The sequence below is a fragment of the Pelodiscus sinensis genome, chromosome 2 (assembly GCF_052426305.1).
Source record: "Pelodiscus sinensis isolate ZL-2025 chromosome 2, ASM5242630v1, whole genome shotgun sequence".
Classification (NCBI taxonomy): domain Eukaryota; kingdom Metazoa; phylum Chordata; order Testudines; family Trionychidae; genus Pelodiscus; species Pelodiscus sinensis.
The window spans coordinates 62,186,182-62,211,482 of NC_143053.1; the positions used below are offsets into that span (position 1 = coordinate 62,186,182).

Here is a 25,301-nt window from a genome sequence, read left to right on the forward strand (position 1 = left end):
TGCAGGCCTCATTCAGCAACACTTTTGACATATGCGTAAATCCCATTTCAAGTCAATAGGACTACAGAACTGAGGCCATTGTACCCATTGAACTCACATGGGCAGTGCTGACTTCCCAGGGCATTGTATCAGCCCTGTAGTGTGGAATTAGTCCTGAACCCTGTTCCTATGGGTGGTTTTGTTATTTACTTCCAATTGCCTTAGTACTGTATTTTCTGCCTTAGTACTCTATTTTACTTATTACTGCTCTCTCTCTCTGTGGGTGCATTGTTGTTATATCCGAATGGGCAAAATCATTACCCCTCTCCCCTGTTTTAAAGCACAAAAGGACGGTAAGAAATATAGTAAACAAATGTAGCCCAGAGCTTAGCTGGAGGCTTTAGGAGCGCATGCAGCATCAGCAGCCGGTGTGTCAAGCACTCTCACATGTCGACATAGTCAACCGTTTGTATCAGAGATGATCTGGCAACGTGCAAGCGGAGGCGGGAGAACAGCGGCTCACATGTCCTGACTGTGCTCGTACGCTGCATTCAGGGTTTACTGACAGCGCCGGGCACGTGGGGAAAGCCCTGGTGCCCCTGCCCGGGGCCCACGAACCCGCAGAGCCTGTTCCCTTTGCGGAGCCCCGCAGCGAGACTACGTTTCCCAGGGTGCAGCCCGCAGGGACTATCCCCGCCGCCGGAAGCCAAGCCCAGCCCAGCGGCCAGCCCCTGCGTTGGGATGCGCCTGCAACATTGCAGCGGCAGCGCAGGGCCGCGCGGAGACCATGCTGCGAGTTCCCGGGCCGCGCTCCCCGCCGGGCGCCTGCCTCCTCCTGCCGCTGCTCCTCTGCGCCAATGCGCTGGCCGCCGCACGGCCGCCGGGCAGCAACGAGAGACCCATCATTGGTAAGAGGAGATGGGGGGGGGCACCTTGCTGCTGCGTGCGAGCTATAGAGACGTGCTCGGTGCCCGCGCTGGCGTGCAGAGGGAGGTGTCCTTGTAGCCGAGAGGGAGCAGAGGGGTGGGTAGGGCAGGTATCACCACGAGAGCATCAGCTTGGGACGCGCCTTAAAATGCCGTACAGCTACCTTCTCCTCCCTCCAGCCCTCCCCTCCCGCAGCCCTCACACCTCTGTGCATAAAGCTTCAGCCTGTCAAAAAGGGGCCATCTCGCTGCCTGCTATGTACATTGGACAAACATCTCAGACACTTCGCCAAAGGATTAATGCCCACAAAACAGATATCAGACAAGATCACAAAGAGAAAACAGTTTCTTGTCATTTCAACCAGAAAGGACACAGTCTTAATGACCTGCTAACCTGCATCCTACTTCAGAAGACATTCAGATCTGCACTTGAAAGGGAATCCTCTGAACTGGCATTCATGCTAAAATTCGACACCCTCCACACCGGACTTAATAAAGACCCCAACTATCTTACCCATTACAAAGATAGCTTCCCCAATTATCACCTCTAATACTATTAACTCACAGACATTTCCCCTTCCCCACCTCTAATATCATTAACTCACAGGCATTCACCTTCCTCCCCCCCCCCCCCCACATCCCCCTTCTGTTCTGTAATGTGATTTGTCCTTTTCATGTGTGTTCATTTTTTTTAAATTGTATCCTTTGGTATATATGGTTGTGACTGTTTTCTTCCATTATTTGATCTGAGGAAGTGGGTCTGGCCCACCAAAGCTCATCATCTAATAAACCATCTTGTTAGTCTTTAAAGTGCTACATTGTCCTGCATTTTGCTTCAGCTGCCTGGCAGTTTCACTTGTTAGGCTGGTGACACACCCTAGCCTGCCCTACCCCCTCGGGTGCAAATCCGTATTTTACAGTGGCTATCCAGGGCACTTATATACTCCCACTGCTGTAGGGCCTGGGCACCTCAGCATCTTTTAGAGCCAGTGTTTTCCAGCCTTTTTGATACCACCGACTGGCTTGCTGGTCCATGGCCCTGTGTTTGAGTAACACTCACATAGGGTAGGTCCATGCTACTGCTTGAGTCAACAATGGGCAATAATGTTTGATGGGGGAGAGTAGGCATGTTAAGTTTTTGTGAGTGGTCGGTCAAGGGCTGTCCTTTTCTATGGAGAGGGTGTGGGTCTGTGAAGGAGGGAGCTCAAAGTAGGAGATTGGATTGTAGGAGAGGGTGTGGGGTCTGAAAGGGAGTTTGAATGAAAAAGGAGGTTGTGACCTGGGGCAGGAGATTGAGGTGCAGGATAGGGATGTTAGTTAAATGGTTAAACTATAGATACAGTCACTTTTAGATCCATTATTGCAGGGGTGGGCAATAATTTTTGAGGGCGGGCCACTTCAAAAATTTTGAAGGGGCGGGGCCTCGGACAGAAGGGACGGAGCCTTTAAATAGCAGGTGTTGAAAGGGCTCCCACCTCCCCAGTGGCTCCCAGGCATCACATTAACTGGAGATGGGAGCTGCAAGCCCTTTCTATTCTTGCTATTGAAAGGGCTCGCAACTCTGGCCTCCTGCTAGTGTGTTGCCCCGGGGGCCAGAGACCCATGAGCCCCTTCAGTTGAATCTATTTAAAAGACTTGCGCCTGGGGGCATCTGGTACTGGCCGCTGTCGGCAGACAGGACGCTGGGCTAGAGGGACCTTTGGTCTGATCCGATCTGATCCAGCATGGCTAAGCAACACAGCTGCCTGGGAGGCATGAGCTCTTTACATTGAAACAGTTAAAAGGGTGGAGCACCAGAGGAGTGAGGTGTCTTAGCTGGGGCCACATCAGTGAGGGTTGGAGGTTTTTGGATGAGTTTTTTTGATTCTCACTTGTGTGGTCCCCAAATGATTTTTCTGTGGACAGTGGCCCCTGACCCAAAAAAAGTGCCCCGCCCCTGCCATTGAAACCTTTTGTGTTGGACATAAATTAATATTTTAATATATTTAAATTGAAGTTTGATATACTAACATGAGAAAGTTAGAACACTTAGTCTGTTGTTAATTTAAATTAAACTGTTCTCCCCAGCTGCAGCTGGTTCAGAAAATATGGTCCCCATACTTAGCCTGCTCCTCTTCTCCCCCCCCCCCCCCCCCGCCCACTCCCTGCATGTAGATTTGTAAATAGAAGTGAGTAAGTTAAATCTTGGCATGCCACTTCTGAAAGGTTGCTGACCCCTGCCTTAGGAGTATTTATCTTCAGAACATCCAAGAGGAAAGGAAGTACAGTTATCTGCATCCTGGAGAGGGGGGAATTGAGGCACAGAGACATTCAGGATTCTCCACCTTCCTCATAGCTTTTACAAAAAGCTCCTCTGCTCACTTTTGAAGTAAGAACAGATGCTGATTTTGTTTTAAAAAGGAGGTGGGTAATTTACCCAAAGATGTTACCAGAGCTTGCGGTTAATAGTTCAGCTAGCTTTGCTTTGTATGTGTAAAGTAAATAGTGAGCAATTAGTCTGCAAAATAGTGTTTTTCAGTTTTGCTGTTTTCAGAAGCTGACACACAGTGAATCATGTTGCATAACAGTCTAGAAAAAGTTCTAATGCAGTGTTCTGGTTTGGCTGTGTGTTGCGAAATGGACATTTAAAATGGACAAACACAACCTGCCGTCACAAACTAGTCTGCAGCACATTCACTAGACATACAGGAAATAACCTGTGTTGCCTGTAACCTGCACTCTGATACATATTACTATGGCCCAGTATTGTGAGCCAATCTGTGTGGATGAGATGGATTCCAAGAGAGTTTCTTCTTTATTCTATGGGACTTTGTGAGAGACCAGAGTCTGACTGCAGGGTCAGGATTTTGATTTTAAACTCTTTGGAGATGGGACCTTGTCTTTAAAGTGCCCTGATAAATAAACATACTTTATTTAAACACTAGACAAATTAAATACAGAAAATATGTTTAGAAGAAGTTGTGGAATTTAATCAAATAAGTCAGGGAATTTAGTCAGACTGTTCAAATGGTCTTATTTGATACCCCATTACGAATCATGCTGATTTATTTTTCCAATTTTCACATTTTTAATAAATCATTAAGTGTGATACTACTCAGTATAGTGTATGAATCAAATCAGATAGTGAAAGGAATCAGAGTTTTGATATAATTTGCCTTCTTCTGGACTCCTTCTATACTTACTGTAATTTGCACCATTCTTCTTTGTTTTCTGGACACTTTAGGGATATTGGCACAGGAGTGTGACTTTACAGGTTTCCATAGATTTGGAAGTTCCTACATTGCTGCTTCATATGTGAAGTTCTTAGAATCTGCAGGCGCACGAGTTGTGCCAATAAGGTAAGCTCCCAAATAGTTACAGGTGGGAGGTAAAAGAGCTGGCTCAGGTACTCTGCTCATTTAAAAGGCACATTGTAGGAGACGCATGTGCACTGCCAGCTGGGATAGTGAGGGGCTGGTGGTGGCAGATGCCTCCATCTGGCTTGGTAGCCTGGTTCCAGCCCCCCTCTAACTGCTGTGGTCTGTCTGTCTCCAGCCCCAGTGTCCCTGCGACTGCTGCAACAGCCCAGCCACAGTGGCCTGGCTTGGGCTCTGGCTGTGGCAGCCTGGCCAATAAGGCCCCAGTCGGGGCCCAGTTCCCATCTGGTTGCAGTGTCCTGTCCTAGGCCCCGATCTTGGAAAAGGCCCCCACGGTCTGGTCCCCATGTGGCCACAGGAAGGGCTGGCAGTGGCCCTCCTCCTGCTGCAGCATGAGTAGGAGGGAAGGTCACAGTCTGGCTGCAGCGATCCTGGCCTGGACCTTCATGCAACCACTGCTGCATGCAGCACAGCCGTGGCCAGGTAAGGTAATCTGGTCCCAGGGTCCCACCCACATACTCTACTTCCCACCCCCAGTGCACTGCCCTGCCTCTTGCACCTCCCACACACCCCAACCCCCTGCCCTGAGCCCCTCATATACCCCAGCTCTGACTTCTACACCCCCACATCTGCAAACTGCACCCCCAGCAGCAGCAGAAGTCCCATTAAATGAAGTCTGTGGGTACGTTTCATTCATGCTATTATTAATCATCATGTCAATTATCAATGATATTAAGTTGTATTTTCAGTCATGCAAAGGGGCTCTTTGCTGACCACTTGTTCTGAATTTTGATGTAGTTTGGCTTTTGAGTTTGAAAAGGTAGCCAAGCCCTGCTGTAGAAGGTGCACAGTGCTTCTAACGCTTTAAAGATCAGAGGATAGACTCACACCAAGCTGGTGCCAAGCAATGCAGTATATTAAAAGTATTTTCTAATCTTCAGACATCATGTATGACCCAGGTGCTAGCTGTGATCTGTCAGGTTTCTAAATGCATGCTGTTGCCTTCAGAGCCAGGTAGTGTCATGAATACATAAATAATGCCTAGGGCTCAGGATATGGAGGGAGACTGCCAGTGGTGCTTGAAGTGTCAAGGTCTGAGTCCTCTCATACAGAAGCGACACGTGGTGGGGGGCATGTGCTTTGCTCCAATGCCATGGGTGGGAGTGGCAAGGGGCCACTGGTGGGGTCCGAGAGGCATGGCCTGGCACCTGCAGCAGGGTTTCACCTTAAGCTTCCCCACACTCACCAGCAGTGGCAGGAAAAGCAGAATAATTTGGACCCAGCTCACTTTGCTTTCTCACTTCTGCCGTGCTGGGGATGGCGTGACACTGCCTCTGTGCTCACCAGTGAGAAGTGGAGTGATGTGGCTGGGGGAGTCCCTCTTGCCACGTTGGGTGGGGAGAAGAGGCAGGGCTGAGCAAGGACAGGGAGAGGTGGGGCTTGAGATGAAGGAGGGGTTGTCATGTGGTCCCCTGTGTGCCCTCTCATCAGTCACCCCTGCTCTCATATCTGGCTTACTGACTACTACTACAAAGAGTTCTATATTTTTTAACTATTCCAGGTTCTTGATCAGAGTAAAATTCTGGCGTCTGCAGGCGATAGGCTGATGCCAGAAAGAGCACTTCTTGGCCAACAGTAAAAATGTAAAAACTCTAACACCAGGTACAATGTTAGTAGGGATTAAAGTAGTCCAGGTTATACCTCTCAAATCCGGGACACCCTGGTCTGTCAACATTTGTGGTCCTCCAGAATCAGAGAGCCCCAGCTGGCCAAGTTCAGGGAATGGGCTGGTGGTAGGGAATGCAGTCCTGGCAGCAGTGGACTGGCATGGTGGAAAGCAGGGGCAAATTGAGAAAGCTAGGACTGTGAATGTGGCAGGTTTGTGTGTTTTAAGAAGCTGGGCACAAGTGACCTTGCTGATACATGTGTAAATCAGGAATTCATAGTTTCTTAGGGCTGGAAGAGACCTCAGGAGGTCATCGAGTCCAGCCCCCGCCCAAAGCAGGACCAATCCCAACTAAATCATCCCAGCCAGGGCTTTGTCAAGCCGATACTATGGAGATTCTACCATCTCCCTAGATAATCCATTCCAGTGCTTCACCACCCTCCTAGTGAAATAGTTTTTCCTAATAGCCAACCTAGACCTCCCCCACTGCAATTTGAGACCTTTGCTCCTCGTTCTGCCATCTGTCACTACTGAGAACGGTCTCTCTCCATCCTCTTTGGAACCTCCCTGCAGGTAGTTAAAGGCTGCTGTCAAACTCCCCTCACTCACTCTTCTCTTTTGCAGACTAATCAAGCCCAAATCCCTGAGCCTCTCCTCGTAGGTCATATGCTCCAGCCCTCTAATCATTTTTGTTGCCCTCCACTGGAATCTCTCCAATGAGTCCACATCCTTTCTGTAGTGGGGGCCCCAGAATTGTATGCAGTACTCCAGATGTGGCCTCACCTATTCTGAATAAAGGAGAATAATCACTTCTCTAGATCTGCTGGAAATGCTCCTCCTAATGCACCCAAATATGCCATTAGCCTTTTTGGCTATAAGGGCACATTGTTGACGCCTATCCAGCTTCTCGTCCACTGTAATCCCTAAGTCCTTTTCTGCCAAACTGCTGCTTAGCCAGTCGGTCCCCAGCCTGTAACAATGCTTGGGATTCTTCTGTCAACTTGTCCTTGTTGAACTTCATCAGATTTCTTTTGGCCGAATCCTCCATTTTGTCTAGGATGCTCTGGCTCCTATCCCTACCCTACAATGTACTTGCCTTTCCCTCTAGCTTAGTGTCATCCAAAAACTCATCCATGTCATTAATAAAGATGTTGAACAAAACCAGCCCTAGAACTTGTCCTGGGGGCCCTTTGCTTTAAACCAACTACCAATAAGACATCGAACCATTGATTTCTACACATTGAGCCCGACATTCTAGAGAGTTTTCCAGCCACCCTATGGTCCATTTATCCAACCCATACTTAACTTCCTACAAGAATATTGTGGGAGGCCATATCAAGAGCTTTGCTAAAGTCAAGGTATATCATATTCACTGACTTCCCCATGTCCACAGGGCCAGTTACCTTTGTCATAGAAGGCAATCAGAATGATCAGGCATGACTTGTCCTTGGTGAAGCCATGTTGACTATTCCTGTTCACTTTCCTCTCTTCAAGTGCTTCAAAATGGATTCCTTGAGGATCCCCTTCATGATTTTTCCGGAGATTGACATGAGGCTGACCGGTATATACTTCCCTGGATTGTCTGTCTTCCCTTTTTTAAAGATGGGCACTACATCTGCCTTTTTCCAGTCATTGGGAACCTCTCCCTATTGCCACAAGTTTTCAAATAATGGCAAGAGGCTCTGCAATTACATCTGCCAACTCCCTCAGGACCCTTGGATTAATTAAATCTAGCACCATTGACTCTTGAAGTCAGTAACCAGTGTGGGAATGGAATAGAATCTCCTGTTTATAAATCACTATTAATGATATACTCACACGGCACCAGCTCTGGCACCATGGTTCCAAAGGAGGCACACCAGCAAGGGATGTCCCCAGAGCCTCATGGATTCATGGTAGGGTCCATGCTGTATTGTCTTTCCTAAATTCCTTGAGGCTGATAGGTGTGGAGACAGAATTAAGAAATTAGCAGAGCTTCCACTCAGGGTGGATTAGAGTTAAATATCAGTTAATTGAATAGTGGATTAATCTAATGAATTCTTATTGGTTACTCGACTGTTCTGTAGTCTCCGGAGGTGAGGCCAGCAGCTAGTGGGGCTCCTCAGGAATGGGGCTGGAGCACCTTACACTTTGTGCTGCTGCCTCTGCATAAGAAGCAGTAGCATGGGGTGCCAGGCGGGAGCTGGTCTGCAAGGGGTGCCAGTTTAAAAAACAGCTCCCCTCATGGGCCAGCTGCCTGTTGCCCTGTGTTGCTGCCTCTGATACAGAGGCAGCAGTGTGGGATGGGAGCGCAACCCCTTTTCAGGGAGGGATCTGAGCTCTCGGACCCAGTATGAGACAGAACTGAGCCAGGCTGCCTGCCCGCCTGGCTTCTAATACACTTCCGCTGTGTCTAGACTAACAAGTTTTTCCGCAAAATCATCTGCTTTTGTGGAAAAACTTGCCAGCTGTCTACACTGGCCGCTTGAATTTCCGGAAAAGCACTGACGATCTCATGTAAAATCATCAGTGCTTTTCCGGAAAAACTATGCTGCTCCCGTTCGAGCAGAGGTCTTTTTCCGAACGACCTTTGCGCAAAAGGGCCAGTGTAGACAGCATAGTACTGTTTTCTGCAAAAAACCCCGATCGTGAAAAAGACGATCGGGGCTTTTTTGCGGAAAACCGCTTTTAGATTGGCCATGGACGCTTTTCCTCAAAAAGTGCTTTTGCGGAAAAGCATCCTGCCAATCTAGACGCGCTTTTCCAAAAATGCTTTTAACGGAAAACTTTTCCGTTAAAATTCATGCCAGCGTAGACATAGCCTTCAAATGCAGAGTCACAGAGGGGGTAGGTCCCAGACCCGGCGTGAGCCAAGACTGAGCTGGGCTGCTGGCCAGCCTGCTAAAAATATACTGGTGGTGAAGGGCAGGGGATGCATGTAGTCTATAGCATTAACCTATCAGCTTTTGCTTATTGATTAATCAACTATACTATTACATCCCTAGGATGGCTTTGATTTAAATCACTAGTCAGGAAGACTCAGTTTAATCATGGTTTTCTACATAAAAGTGCATTCATGTTGGTTGTAATAACCCCAATCCATATTCTTCACAACTCAGAGATAGATGTAGGTTTCATTTTTAGAAGGTACACGCTATACATTTTTAAACTGATTTATTTTGAAAACTTTTCAGATTGGTTTTACAGCTACATCAGAAAATGAATGATTGTTTGGTTATTTTATTTACGAAAGGTAATTGAAGCAGATATTTATGAAGTCACGGGGAGGTGAACTATCTGCAATTCAATAGGAGGATTAGAGGATTGTCTTGTCATGCTGGTTTAGGAAAAAAACATCACCTGATAGACATTTAAATTATGGGAACATCACCTGATAGATGTTTGAATTGTTCTATTTATTGAAAACAACGTTACATAGTCTGGATTTTTTTCTTCAACAGCAAATATACTTTTTCAACAAAACAAGCATATGAATTTTTGAATTTAGTAAGTTTTTGTTAAAGTTGTTTTTAACTAAAATAGTTGAATGAAATGTATATTTTTTAGAAACAAAAATTAAATCAACTATGTCAACCAGGTCAACATGAGAAACTTAAAATACTGGCTTCTGCAGCTAACTCAGTTGTCTTCATCTTCATTTCCTGTATGTTCATAATCTAGAGACATAGTTTTTCTAGCCTCATAGATGAGGTTTTCTAAACCTATAATCAATTTTGGTGCTTTTCTTTGGACTCTCCAATTTGTCCATATCTCTCCTAAAGTGTGGCACCCAGAACTGGATCCAGTACTCCAGTTGAGAACATAACAATGGGCTATACTGGGTCAGACCAAATGTCCATCTAGGCTCAGTATCCTTTCTTCCAACAGTGGCCAATGCCAGATGCCCCAGAGGGAGTGAACAGAACAGGTAATCATCAAGCGATCCCTCTACTGTCATCCATTTCCAGCCTCTGACAAACAGAGCCTAGGGACACCATTCCTACCCATTCTGGATAATTGATGGACTTAACCTCCATGAATTTATCTAGTTCTTTTTAAACCCTGTTAAAATCCTGATCTTCTCAACATCCTCTGGCTGACTGTGCATTGCATGAAGAAAAAATTCCTCTTATTTATTTAAAACCTGCTACCTATTAATTTCATTTGATGGCCCCTAGTTCTTATGTTATCCCCCTTAGTCTCCTCTATTCTAAGATGAAAAGTCCCAGTTTTTGTAATCTCTCTTCGTATGACAACCAATCCAAGCCAAGCCTCTTGTCTTTTTTTGAATCTTTTCCAGTGCCAATATATCTTTTTTGAGATGAGGCAACCACGTCTGTACACAGTTTCAAGATGTGAGTGTATCATGGTTTTATATTGAGGCAATGCTGTCTGTTTTATTCTCTATCTCTTTATGATTCCTAACATTCTGTTTGCTTTTTCGACTGCCACTGTGCACTGGATGGATATTTTCAGAGAACTATCCACAATAACTCCAAGACCTGTTTCTTGAGCAGTTGTAGCTAAATTAGTCCCCATCATTTTCTATGTATCGGTGGGATTATTTTTTCCAGTGTTTATTACTTTACATTTACCAACATTAAATTTCATTTGCCATTTTGTTGCCGAATCACTTACTTTTATGAGATCTTTTTGAAGCTCTTCATAGTCTGCTTTGGTCTTAACGATCTTAACCAAATGGCCATTCGATATCATCTGCAAATTTTGCAGCCTCACTGTTTATCCCTTTTTCCAGATCATTTATAAATAGGTTGAATAGGATTGGTCCCAGTATGGACCCTTTCTTTCTTGTCTTTTAACCAGTTATCAGTCCATGAGAGGACCTTCTCTCCTATTGCATGACAACTTACTTTACGTAAGAGCCTTTGATGAGGGACCTTGTCAAACACTTTTTGGAAAGCTAAGTACACTATGTCACTGGATCCCCCTTGTCTGCATGCTGTTTGATCCCCTCAAAGAACTCTAGGGCTATGTCTACATAGCAAGGTTATTTCGGAATAACCTGTGTTATTCCAAAATAACATAGTCCGCGTCTACACTACAAGTAGTTATTTCGACATAATGTCAAAATAATGTTGAGCTGGAGGACATCTTACTCCAACTCCTGTAACACTTGTTTTACGAGGAGTAAGGGAAGTTGAAGGAAGAGTGCTCTTTCTCAGACTTTCTGCTGTGTATACAGCACCAAAAGCCCAAATAAGCTCTTTTGATGTTGCTCAAGTTGCATAGTTTATTTTGGCTTTAGCCCTGCTGTGCCCTAGTAGATCGGTAAGGCATGATTTCCCTTTATAGAAACCATGTTGACTTTTTCCCCAACAAATTATGTTCATCTATGTATCTGACAAGTCTATTCTTAACTATAGTTTCAACTAATTTGCCCAGTACTGACGTTAGACTTACCCTTCTGTAAGTGTGGTTTCATTAGCACTGAGTAGAGTAGGCCAATTACCTCCTGTGATGTATATGACATTCCTGTTAGGATACCTCAGAATGATATTAGCCTTTTTTGTAGCTGCATCATATTGACTCATTCAATTTCTAGTCCCTTGTAGTCCACAGCTCATTTTCAACACTGCTCCCATCATACCAATTACTCCACATTTTGTAGTCATATATTCTTCGTAGACGACCAGAAGAGTAAGGTATAATTCATAGTGTAGGACTGGGGGAGGGAATGGGTGGGGAGGAGATTATGGATTTTAGTCATCTAGAATTACTCTTTCCCTTACTTTTCAAACATGCTTTTATACATTTTCCATGCTTATTGTAGATGTCTTGTATTAAGTGCCTTTGGTATTTTAATGGTAAAATGTGAAGACATTTCAGACATACCTGTAACTATCTTTGTTGTGATTTCAGACTCAATCGTACAGAAGAAGAGTATGATCAGATTTTCCAATCTATTAATGGGTAAGTTTTGAAGCATCAATTTTGTGTTAAAATATCTATTAACACAAAGTCTCTCTAAAACAGTTCTCAGAGCCACTGTTATTTTATCGTTGAGTTCTTGGTTTTACCTTTGGTGATTCCAGACTCATATACTTCGTTGTTTTAAGTAGGGAATGCTTGTCTAACCTTTCATGCGGGTATGTGCTAAGTAATGCACATGCACACACCTGCTAAAAGAGGAAATCATCTGTGTCCATTCCTTAAACAGGAGTTTGTTAGATAACTGCTTACAGCCCTGCAGGTATCTTGGCACCCCTTTTCTGTCTGCGTTCAGGAGTAGTGGGCCAGCAAGCAGCCCACTTTCACTCTGCTCGTGTTGTCTGTACCTTGCCGTGATGGACTTCATTTTGCCAAAGCTATTTCACAGCTCTTGCTGCTTGCTTACTCTGTTTACTCATTCTCTGTATCTTCTTCCAACCCTCTCTTTTTCTATCCTTCTTCCTGCCTCACCCTCTTCCTCTCCCACTTCCTCCTTGAAATTTCTCCCTTGTTCCTTGCATCACTCAACTCATCCCTCATGATGATATGTGAGCTCTGATAGAGAGGCAGCAGCTCTTTCAAGCCAGCTTCCCACGCGTATTGGCTCCTGAGGACCTGCCAGCCCTCCCCTCGCTGCTTCCTACAGAGGCAGCGAGGGCAGGGGCAGGCAGGAGCTGGTGCTGGGGGGAGGTGGCTTAAGAGGCAGCAGCGTGTGGCAGGGGTGGGGAGGGAGAAGGCAGGAGAAGCTGCAGTGAAGGTTCAAGCTCCCCATGGACAGAGGCTGCTCCGCATCCCGTAGAGCAGCCTCTGTCTGCGGTGAGCCTAGTAGAGCCTGATACAGAGGCAGCAGCGCGGGGTGGCAGGGCGCTCCCCAGGAGTGGGGCAGGAGTACATTGGCTGCCAGCCTCGCCCCTGGGGACTATCAAATAGTTGTGTAACCGATAATATTGTATGCGATTACACAACTGTTCATTAACATCCCAGTCTCTGCTGCTACCTGATTGTGTACTTTGACTTCCAAATGAGGTGTGTGATTGACTAGTCAATTTGTAGTCTGAGGTTCTACTCTCTGCCCTGAGTAAATGGAATCATGTACCTGTCTAGCACTAGGAGCAAGCCAGAGAAGGAATTGTGATTCAGAATGAGAATTCCTTCCCTGCTCCCCTAGGAGGGAGTAACTTATTTTATCCCTCTTTGTGAAGACTGCTATTCCCCAGGCCAACATATGAGGCTGGCTAATGAAGAGAGCTGAGTGAAGTCTCTTCTCATTCCTTCCCCCTCACACACTTGCAAATGGCTGCTCCAATCTGAGGAGGGCTGCACAAGTGAGTAAGGGAGGCCCATACCCCATTTCACTCCCCTACTCTGTTAAGTAAGGACTGAGAGAATCTGACTTTATATAAATAATAAATAAAATAACTGCATCTATTGAATCATAATATGGACGTTTCAGATTAGAATTTTATGTATGGCCTTTCATCTTGTAGGACTTACATGTTTCAGTTTCACCTTCTCGGTCTGAAAATATTATCTTTTAATTCTTATCCTTACCCCTTTTTAAATGTTGAAATTTACTGTAGTACCTAGACATTGTGATCATATTATTTGGAGTGTGCTTCCTGTGAGATGAGGTCTGTGGGTTCTTATGAGTCCTGTCCATGTTTACACGCTGTATTCTGCCTAGACCTGTAGTTATTTACATGTAATAATATTTAATTGTTTTTAGGGTACTTTTCCCAGGAGGTGGTGTTGATCTTAAGACCTCAGAATTCTCTAGAGTTGCTAAGATGTTTTACAACAAAGCACTACAGGTAACTACTTAAAGGAAAAAAAAACCTGATTTGGTTATTGTTAAGTGTTCAGGGACCAAAATAATGGGAGGCTTATATCTTGACCATCTCCAACTGGAGTGCAATATATTCCTTTAGTTCGTTAATAAGCAGCAGTGTGTAACATCATCAAATAGCTTTAGATGCAGGTCTGAAACTTAACATTAAGGTTTGAGACCTATTGTTAAATAATTTGTGAAGTCAACTGTTAATTTCTTTATTTGTACATAATTTCTTGTAAAATTTAACTTAGTCACCTCATTGCCAACACTTCACACAATCTTTCTTGGTATCCAGTGTAATTTTTTTATGAAGCAGAAATGGTGCTCAGATGTTCTGCTCAATACTGAGGCCAAAATTTTTCAGGGGTCAGTGGTTCCCAGCCTTCTTGATACTGGGGACTGGCAGACCCATTCTCAAACTTTTGGCAGATCAGCAACATTATATTTGCATATTTATTATGAATATGCATATGCAAATAGAATATTGCCAGTCAGCCAAAAGCCCCAGCTGCCAAAGCCCCCATGCTAGCCCTAACCTCTAGAGCCTGCCACCCCTCCACTACCCACAAGCCACTGACCCCAGATTCCCCTGCATTCAACCCCCCATGCCAGCCTCTCACTTTCACCCCCCATGCCAGTCACCCAGTGCCAGACCCCTGCCCCTTAGAGCCCACCACCACCAGACCCCCTCAGTGTCAGCCTCCTGTTTTCAGGCTCCTACTGCATCCAACCCCTACAGAGCCCCCTCAGTGCCAGCCCCCAGTCTCCAATATTAGCCCCATCCTCAGAGCCCCCAGAATCAGCCCTGTCCCCATACCCTGCCCGCTACTAGCCCAGTTCCCAGAGACCTAGTGCTAGCCCCCCACTTCTTAGAGCCCCTCACCCCCAGAGCCTTCCAGCACTAGCCCTGCCCTGCTTTCCTCACCTGTGTGCTGCCTTCCAGCCCCCAGCTGCGGCTCTGGAGGCCTTACCTGGGGAACACTGCCTAGCGGCTCCTCTCCTGCCCCAGCTGTTGAGAGAGGCATGTCCTACCCCACCTCTCAGCCAGCCAGCGCTGAGCCGGCGTGGGATCTCCTCCTTGTGTCAGAAGAGCAGTTTGCTGCACAGCGGAAGTGCCGCACGGAGTCCAGCATGCTGCTGCATCATGTTCTACGTGGCCCTCCTGCTGTGCAGGGAAGCACTCTTCTGCAGCTAGGAGGAGACCCTGCCTTGGCCCAGCACTGGTTGGCTGAGAGGTGGAGCAGGACAGGACCCGCCTCTCCCAGCAGCCACGGCAGAACTGGGCGGTATTTCCCAGCCTTGGCCTCCAGAATCATGGTGGCCCGGCAGCCAGCGGTTCATGGCCCGCCTCTGGTCTAGGTGAGTGCTCTGAACTTTCTGAAAAGCAGGCTCCTTTAAAAGGGTTCAAGTTGAACACCCATCTTCGTTCATGAGCATTGCCATCTGGTTTTCATAGATTCTGATATTGCAAAGTCTTGCTTACATTATGCAGTATAAGGAGTCCTGTTTTCCTCAGTGAAACTACACACACTGCTTTAATTAAGCACGTGACTAAGTGTGCAGTGTTTTTTCGGGGCACCATGACAGTAAACATTATGATGAAATTGTATGAACATTTCACAAGAACTCAGCAAATTGCTTGTCATCACTTCATATACAGGCAGTCCCCAACTTACGCGGATCCAACTTAAGTTGGATCCGTAGTTACGAACGGGGCTTTTCTCGCCCCGGAGGACACGGGCGGCAGGACCGCCCAGACACGCCGCGGTCCCGCCGCCTGCGTCCTCCAGGGCGAGAAAAGCTGCTCCGCGTCTCCCTGGTCTGCTGGGGGGGGGGAGATCCCCCCCAGCAGACCAGGGAGATGCGGAGCAAAGCCGCGGAGGATGCGGGCGGGACCGCGGCGCGTCTTGGCGGTCCCGCCGCCCGTGTCTCCCTGGTCTGCTGGGGGGGGAGGGGCGCAGCTAGTGCACACACACCCCCCAGCAGACCAGGCTTTTCTCGCATTGCCTGGGGTAAAGCAGCTGGGGCGCTGCCCGGTTGGTCCCGCAGCGCCGCTACTCGGCGCTACTGGACCAACCCGGCAACACCCCAGCTGCTCTGCCCCAGGCGTCCTGATTCAGCCGCTGCTGGTCAGTTTCAGCAGCGGCTGATTCAGGACGCCTGGGGCAGAGCAGCTGGGGTGCTGCCGGGTTGGTCCAGTAGCGCCGAGGAGGGGCGCTACTGGACCAACCCGGCAGCACCCCAGCTGCTCTGCCCCAGGCGTCCCCAAGTCAGCCGCTGCTGAAACTGACCAGCGGCTGACTACAGGAAGCCCGAGGCAGAGTTGCTCTGCCCCAGGCTTCCTGGAATCAGCCGCTGACCAGTTTCAACAGCGGCTGACTTGGGGACACCTGGGGTAGAGCAGCTGGGGTGCTGCCTGGTTGGTCCCCCGCTGCAGGGACCTATCCGGCAGTGCCCCAGCTGCTCTGTCCCAGGCATCCAGATTCAGCCGCTGTTGAAACTGATCAGCGGCTGGTTCCAGGAAGCCCAGGGCAGAGCAACTCTGCCTCGGGCTTCCTGTAATCAGCCGCTGGTCAGTTTCAGCAGCGGCTGAATCTGGACGCCAGTTCCGACTTACATACAGATTCAACTTAAGAACAAACCTACAGTCCCTATCTTGTACGTAACCCGGGGACTGCCTGTACAGAGTTTGAGAGGAAAATCTTATCAGACATGATGTATATAATGAAGATAATTGAAAATGTAGAAAGTTATTTTCTTTATTGATGTCTCTTCCTGGCATGCTTTTCTCTACTTTGCTTCTGAAATTGTGTACTCTGAACTGCATCCTTTGAGACTTAATTAGCAATAAAATACTGATACATTTTATAAGTGCAATCTGAGTTATAGAAGCCAAGACGTTATTTGCATGTAAGAAGATGATTGGAGTTTCTACTGTTCTAAATTCATATTAGTGTGTCTTCCCTTTTTGCCCCATCAGGTTTAAAAGAAGTTACTTGGTGTAACTATGTTTTTAAGATAAACTTAAAAAACAAAAACTGGTCTGGTAGCACTTTAAAGACTAACAAAACATGTAAAATAGATGGTATGATGAGCTTTCGTGGGCACAGCCCACTTCTTCAGATGACCGGAGTTTTGAATTTAGGGTATGCAGACCCAAAATACATAGGGGAGAAGGGGGAAGAAAAAACGGTGGGAGGGCGGAAACAAGGAACAGAGGTTATGAAAAAATTCAAGGGAAAAACAGGAAGGCAGAAGAATCAGTAAACACCTGAAGATTGGCCAATTAAAACGAATCAGATAAAGATCAAAGTCAGTAGATGGGAATTTTAACATTTCTTGTCCAGTTTAGAGATGTAAACGGTAACTGATTATCTGGTAAGTATTGCCTTACTGGCATGCTTACCAGGGTTACTGGTTAACTGGTGCTGCAGCCCAGCCGGGCTTGCCATGCTGCGGGCAGGAATCTCCTCCAATGGCACAACACAGTGGCCAGTTAATGGTTAAACACATAGTTTAACTGGTTAACATATTAAATAGAATTTTTATTCCCGGGTCCAGATCTCTGTTTGGAAATATATGTGCTGCTTTAAGTTGAAAGTTTCAATCTGCTTTTGCTCAGCAATTCTTCCTTCTTTCTTTCTCCTGGTTTTGCCCTTAGTTTAGATTTTATATCAGTTTCATTGTTTTTAAGATAACAGTGCCACTTACTATTTTGTAATGTTTAAAGTGGAAATTTCTCTTTCAGGTACCTGATACATAAAATTGTTGGCTATGCAAATGTCAAGCATATAAAAGGGCTAGATGTTGCAAAAAAAAAATCTATAGCAGTAAAAGGGATTTACAGTCTGTGAGTGTGTACATAAATTACTGTACGTATTGACCCATTTATTTATTTTTTTGTTTCTTATTTTAAAGGCCAATGATAAAGGAGATTATTTTCCTGTATGGGGAACATGTCTGGGATATGAAGAGCTTACATACCTCACCAGTGAGGAGGTTTTACTAACTTGGACTGATACTGAAGATTTTGCATTCCCACTGAACTTTACTACAGGTGAACAGTCCTGTTACATTGCTAATGTCATTTGGATTCACAGTGATTTTTTTCTTGTAATAAATCATTATTTACAATTGAAGATTTGAAATTGGTGATTCTACTTTTATTATATTGATAGTACTACTTCTATATGAAAACCAATAAAATTCTATAACTGAAAAATTAAAAGTTTGAGAGCAAATTGTATTTTCTCAAATAGAGAGATGTCTGAACAAAATTATGGCTTTAAAAAGCTATGAATTTTTGAAAGTTTGGCCCTAGAACCATAATTTTGATCCAGCCTCCTAACTCTGTAATGAGTTGAATGAAAATTCTGTATCTTTGGTAGGGGTGTAAAATTGGTTAACTGTGATATTTAACTGGATAACTGATTCATGGGGGGGACACTCTAGCCCAGTCATGACAGACCCTGCCTGCGGCACACCCCGGCCTTCCACAGACAGGGGTTGCTCCGGCCAGGTTGGAGCACCTGTGTTCACGGTGGGCAATGGGCTGCTCCAGCCCCCATTGGTTAACTGGAACTGGTAAGCAACACCCAGTTAACCTTTCGCATCCCTAATCCTTGTGCTATAATACAGAGTATTGAAATCAGTGGGACTAGTTCAAGTGAGATGGAGCTCAGCAAAAGGGTGGCACAAGCTAGCTCTGATGATGCTTATTAAGGCTTTTTCTCTAGTACCAATAAACAGGATTTTGTCCACTGATCTCCAGTAATTAATCTATGGATTAAATCCTGTTTTCTTGTCTTAGTTAGACAAATTCTGCTGTTCCTAACCACTCAGTAGTACCTCACTAAGCTATTGAAATCAGTGGTGGAATGCGATGCTAATCAGAATGAGAAAAGGAGGCAGAACTGGACCTTCAAGGGGTCAGGGTGCAGCCTGTGGCCTAGTGAGAGTTGCTAGTCTGCATTCTGCCACAGCTTTATTACAGATTTGCTCCAGGGGTATGTTTGGGTTAGGGATGTAAGAATTTAACTGGTTAACCAATATGCATTAGCTTATTGGTTAACTTTACCAGTTAATACCACAGGGAGTCCACAAGGCTGCTGAGAGCCCATGGGACCATTGGCCACCGGGAACGTTTCACTGATTAAATTTCAACCGGGATTGAATGGGGATTTTTTTTTTTTACATCCCTAGTTTGTGTTGTATTTTTGATTAATAAAATTAAGTGAAAAAACAGAATCAAAAGGAATTAAAATGATTGCAGCCAATACTTCATAACATTTGTCTCCATCCTAATAATGATGTTCCTTTGGCAACCTGATGGTGAGAATATTTCTTTGTCTTTTTTTTTTGTACAAGCTGTGAAAAGCAGTAGGATGTTCAAGAATTTTCCAGATGACTTGTTGCAGAAACTTGCCACTGAACCTTTGACAGCACACTTTCATCACTGGAGTCTCTCCATGAAGGTATTTGATTGTTTGGTTTTAGTGAAACAAAATGAGTTTACTGTGTTTAAATCTAGAAATAAAATATTTTTCTGTCCCTTTTTAATGCAGAATTTCACAAATAATGAGAAGCTACGAAATTTCTATAAGGTTCTAACAACTAATACCCATGCAGATGTAGAGTTTATATCGACAATGGAAGGTAATGATAATTTTAACATGTAAACTGTGACAGGATTTTTTAGTGGGAGAGAGGTGGTTGTTCATTTGGCTTTTTTTGCATGGAAGATCTCAGTAGCATGGTGATGGTGTTATTAATTTATTGATACAGATTTAATATTAGAATAAGGAGATAAGTGTCTGCACTGCCCACCTTCTGGTTCATGAGCGAATACGTTTTGTCTGAAGATAAGTTGTACCTCCCTTTACTTTGTACCTCCCTTTACTTTAGACATGTGTTTTTCAGATTATGATTGTTCTATCTTTCCACCCCACTGCATCACACCCAGATATGTTAGCATACTTTACATATTTCCTCCAGTTTCTGTAGCTCAAACCCCTTCTCAGTGTGTCATGTCTACTCTGTATTTCCACTGCTGACTGTCTTACAGACATATCTATGTTGCTCTCGTTATCTGTGCTTGTGGTACAGGGAGAGCTATTCATGCTAGTGAGGAGGTGACACTATCCCCCATTCCTGTGGCCACAGCGCTGGTAATTGCTGTCTTCTAAACACTCCTGCATTACCTGTGCCTTTACCTGGTATATTTAATTCCAGAAACTGTTGTTTTGATTTGCTAGAGTAGCTAGAGAAAATATTTTTGTCATTTTTCTGCTAGAAGCTATGCAGTAAGAGAAATGTCTGGTGTGTGTACATTATATATTGGATAGGATTGAAGGTGGATAGTAACTGCAATTAATACCATTCCTAGTAGTCTCTTACTTTTATAATGAGGCAATTTCTTTTTTATTTTTTAAAATATTGCTGCTAAAGCAATCACATGACAATGGTGAAACAGTGACCTGCAAAAATTTGTATGCATAAAATTAAGCACTTTTTCATTTAACGTTATCCTGAAACTTTTAATTTCTCATAATGTATAATTGTCCAAAATATTTTAAATCTTAAATAAATAATTATTGTTCTTGTTCTGAAATGTTGTATGTGAAGGTTTAGGTAGGAATACATTTTACAAGCTGCTTAAAGCTTTTTGGTATCATTATAGAAGTTATGAAATATATGTGAGTTTTATAAGTGAGATCTCTAATAATGTGTTCATTGTAATAAATTTGTGTTTACCACTATTTAAGTGAGGACCTAAGTGTTCCTGGTATTGATGAAAACTTTATTTACACACAGCACATAAATACCCAATTTATGGTGTCCAGTGGCATCCAGAGAAAAATCCTTTTGAATGGAAGATCTCAGCAGGCATATCACGTTCCCCATCAGCTATGAAAGTTGCATATTACACAGCTGACTTCTTGGTGAATGAAGGTAAATAGTTCTTTTTTCAGTTATATACATAAAATCCAGTTTCAGAGAGACCATCCTTTAACAGTAAAAAAAGACCCCTTTCAAAGTGTCAGAATACTATACCTATGATCTAGCAGCACGTACCATGCAAACTTTAAAGGCTTATTAAAAAGAGACATCGTAAACAGAAAGGTTAAGTAAAAGTAACAACAAAAACCAAGCATTCTAATGGAAGCGGAAAAACTCCTTTCAGTAATTTGACAGGAGGAGTGTGTCAATTTTTAATTTGATATAAACTTTTGAGCAGACACCAGTAACCAATGAAACTTTAGAATTAAGGCTGCGCTCAAGGTGAACTCAGAGCTCTTATTCACCTCCCAGTCTCACTCTGCCTTGAGCAAAGTAGATAGAATGAGATAATGAATGGGAGATGTTATTTCCAGAAACTAGCTGAGTTTTGTTTTGTTTGGGGTAATTACAATAAACCAGTAGAGAAATGCACACAAATAAAAAGGAAATTGTTTCTAGGCTCGGAGAAAGACCCGCACACTTTCCTCTTGCAAGGCAACCTACAGTCCAGCCTAGCCATGTCAATCTGTCTCTTACTCGAGATCACAAACTCTTCCGTGTTAGTCCCTTCAGATACAGTAGATAATCCTCACAGAATGGCTCTAGCAATTACTCCAACTGGCTAAAAAAGATTGCAGACAGAGCGGAGTCCAGTTCTGAGATCAGATTCATAGTAGAGACAGTGAGCTTTAAAATAACTCTGGACTGATGAAAGAACTGTCAATTCAATGTCCATTTCAGGGGCCCCACAGTATCCTGGGATCTCAATCCTTATGGCTTAGGTTAGGGGTGTGGAGCCTTTTCTGGTTTGGGGGGCTGCAAACCCACAGAATAATCAGTCAGGGGCTGCACATAGGTGGTGATGGGGAACCCCCACAAACCCAAACCTTTACTGACATGACCTGGACTGAGGGGAGAGACATTTCCCACATTCCCCTCACATACCAGAGCCTGGGGGGTGGAGGGGATGGACCCAAGCTAGTAGATTTTGTGTGCACGAGAAGGACTGGAGTGCCATTTCAGGCTCCCCAGTGCTTTGGGGTGGGAGCCCTAAGCTTTGGGGGCCAGATCCAGGCAAGCCGGGAGGCCACATCAAGCCTGTGGGCCTTAGGTTCCTTGGCTTAGGTTTTCCCTACTTGAAACCTTAAGCAGATCTGAGAGAAAAAGGATCAGGGAGTTGATATAGTTTCCAAGCAGCCTCTTGACTGTTCAGTTCTGGGTGAACTTTGGATGTAACCTTCCTTCTGTTTCTCAAGCATCATGGTAATTAATATAAGATAATTTATGCATTAAGCAGTTTATTACAAACTTTAGAGAGACATATAGATAATGAAATTATTTCACCCACGAGTCATATAAATGTTAATATTCCCTTTGATCTCTGAATCAGCATCTATGGTAATAGACAGGAACTGTCTGTTTACATGGCTAACCTCTAACAAGATTTAAGTAAACACATACAATTAGTATTACCTCTTGATTTCTAATAATACAGGTTTGCACTTCAGAGTTCTAACCTAACTACTGTTGAATGGTGTTAATTACCATTTGCATACTTTTCTAACATCTCTATACAGGTTGACTCTGGGTCAGTTAGCCTGCAGGATGCTCAACCCTTTCTGGCCATGTTTCATACTTGGTATAAGATTTGCTGCAGTTATATAACAGAGGCAGAAAAATTGTTTTTACAATCATATATTAATCTGACAACATCACACCAGTCTTGTAATGTATTAGTTCTGGTGTTGCATGTGTCTCCAGTGCTGCAAGAATCAAAGTTTTTGGCACCAGTGATTGCTCTTAAAAACTGACATTCTTCCAGGATAAAGTATCCCTATTACTATACTGTTTACTGTAATCCTATATAGAATGAGTTTTTTCACCAAGAAAGATATTCTCATGGATGATAACAGTAGAGTAATCTGTTTTTCTAAAATGTTTTACAGCCCGGAAGAGCCTGCACTATTTTCCTAATAAGGATGAAGAGACCAAAGCATTGATTTACAATTATATCCCTGTTTTTACTGCTGAATTTTCTTCATTTGAGCAAGTTTATTTTTTTTATTAAAAATTGATCCCATGATACAGGAAATAGTTATTTGCTATAAATTTCATAGTTAAACTCTTATTGTGCATTGCAAGTGGCAGAAAACCTAAACATTTTCGCTACCTTACAGTGATTTATACTATATTGCCTCTGTAGAATTGGCCCATTAATCTGATAAATTTCCATTCAATTACATTATAATGGTCCTGTATTTTTTTTTCAGTATACCTGATATAAAGAAATACATTTTACTTCCAAAGGCTACATCTTGATTGCACTTACACATTTGAAAAGAATCAGGTTTATTAAAAGAAATTGAGCAATGCTCCTGTCATATAGTTGAAAGAAATGAGTTTACTTGTGCAAAATGTGGGCTCTGGAATAATAATTGGGTGGCGTCAAGTCTTCTAGTATAATTCTGTTCTCTTGGACAGATTACAATACAATTAAAGGATGAAATAATCTTTTGATCTTGAGATTGACAGATGTATGCTTGTATAACCAAACTCTTGCAGAGAAAATGATTTGTCCATAAAACACAACAGAATAAGAGGGAAATGTGATTGCAAATGGACATAAAGAAGTCTATGCAGTACCATCTGTACCTTGTAGGATTTACATAGTGAAGGTGCAGTATTTGGAAGGCACAGCTAAAACATTGATTCACCTCTTGCTTGTTCAGTTTTACTTATTCCTTAAAAATCTGTTCCAAAGTCCACTGAAGTCAGTGGAAAGATTTTGGACAGGCCCTGATAATTTGCTTTTTGAAAAAATATTACTGTTTGGTGTTATAATGATGCTATATGGCATAGTTTTATTTTTGCTGAGATCTGTGAAATCCTGGTCCTATTTAAATTAAAGAGTGTTTTGCTTTAGTTGATACAGGATTTCATACCTTGTTTTTAAACATTTTTGATGTGATACCTTTCAGGAATGTCATTAGGAAGGAGGCAATCAGCAAAGTTAAATGTCAGAAGACTAATCTTTTACTACTGATACAGTGTAATTATTAAGGAGTTGCTGTATTTAAACTCTATTTTTTCCTTTTGCTTTGCAACACATTTACTTTAACTTAAGTGACTCTTCACAAAACTAGTGAACAAACTTTTCAGTAATTGAGATGTGTCAAATGGGACAGAGATGAAGCAATAAGTTTCATTTCCCTTTTCTTCCACAGGCCCACATCTTCCACTAAAATCATTGAAAATATTGGGTAATGTGAGGAATTCAGCTTTTTAACCTCATGTCTTCAGAATTGAAAGTTAGTAACACACAGCAGTTACAGCACCATGTCTGCAGTACAGGGCTGCATTTCTCAGGAGATTTCAAAGGCAGGGAAAGAGAACATAGGTCAGTTATAGTTTAACCCTTAACAAAAATGACTGGAAATGTATTAATTAATGTTCTATTAAGCAAAAATTGTGATCTGTAATTACTGTCAGGACTCAAGCCCAATGCATTCATAAGTGTGGTGAATTTTGGCTATAAAACTCAGCAGCTGTATTTCAATTTCTTAGGTACTGTTCCAATCAAACTGAGCAAAGCTTAATTAGCCTGGGACGTTTTAGATTCCTTTTCTGAGTGCTTAACTATTCTACAGTGTATTATGCATCTACTAGTATTTGACAGTCCACACAGTCAGTCTCTGTGTCTACATATAGGCATAGCAGCTACATTGGTTACACACTAATGATCAAATGCTGCAATTCTTACTCCGATATCTCCAGGAGTTTTGCCTAGTATTACTTGTCTACACCTATAACGTATGGTGACCTAGCTACATTGATCAGGGCTATGAAAAAAATTGCATGTGCCATGCGATCTAGGTAAGTTGACCTTACCCTCATTGTAGACACATCTAGGGTCCATAGAAGGATTCTTCCATGGACCTAGCTACTATCTCTCAAGGGGGCGGATTTACTGAAGCGACAGAAAAGCCCTTTCCATTGTTGAAGCGAGTAGCTACACTACAGTGGCAGAGCTGTGCACAATACCATTTGTATTGTACACATTCCAAAGAGTGTGCCTTTTGCAGGGTTGGTCTCCATTATCTCGCTTGCCTGAAAGTAGAATTTCTGTTAACTTTTTACTGGTAATGATTAGGGCCAAATTGTGCAAATGCAGAGGGTGGGGCATGTGCAATAGGAGAGAGATCAGTGTGTTTGTTGATGAGTTTGGAAGTTTATTTCCTTGCTATTTTGTTCTGCTATATAAAGAAGCACTTCACTGAACAAACTGTATTAATGATTTCCTTAAATACTTGAAATAAAGTTTACACAAGCAATTTTGTATCTTCTTTGAGATATACAGACTATTTAAAAAAATAAGTCATGGGTGCTCGACTCTGCCCAATCTTGTTAAAGTCACAAAACAGAACTGTCTGGAGTGTGGTCTACATCTGCATCATTTGTTCATAGTCCCCAGGGACCATCTGACAGCTGAGTATTGCCAGAATGCATCACTCTACAGCCACTTCCTTTAGTTCACACATGACAGAGGAAGAATAAAAAATGGTACATACTAGGGTGTTTAACGGTTAGTTGAATAGTCGAGTAACCTCATTTATTCT

At 43.6% G+C, this 25,301-nt stretch overlaps 1 protein-coding gene across 1 annotated transcript; it reads left to right on the forward strand.

The window, feature by feature from the left end:
* The first annotated feature begins 696 nt into the window (after nt 1-696).
* GGH (gamma-glutamyl hydrolase) lies at nt 697-25,016 on the forward strand. Its single transcript, XM_006113643.4, has 9 exons — nt 697-887; nt 4,129-4,243; nt 11,787-11,837; nt 13,582-13,666; nt 17,605-17,743; nt 19,054-19,160; nt 19,251-19,341; nt 20,500-20,637; nt 22,632-25,016. Exons 1-9 carry the CDS (start codon nt 767-769, stop codon nt 22,751-22,753), a joined length of 969 nt encoding a protein of 322 aa, XP_006113705.3. The 5' UTR covers nt 697-766; the 3' UTR covers nt 22,754-25,016.
* Nucleotides 25,017-25,301: the final 285 nt, after the last annotated feature.

What these genes read in the sequence shown, in the direction of transcription:
- GGH (XM_006113643.4), top strand. Translation starts at nt 767, where the DNA reads ATGCTGCGAGTTCCCGGGCCGCGCTCCCCGCCGGGCGCCTGCCTCCTC. An exon ending in GCACGAGTTGTGCCAATAAG is followed by an intron (nt 4,244 to 11,786) that starts GTAAGCTCCCAA and finishes TTGTGATTTCAG; the next exon opens with ACTCAATCGTACAGAAGAAG. An exon ending in ATTTTCCAATCTATTAATGG is followed by an intron (nt 11,838 to 13,581) that starts GTAAGTTTTGAA and finishes AATTGTTTTTAG; the next exon opens with GGTACTTTTCCCAGGAGGTG.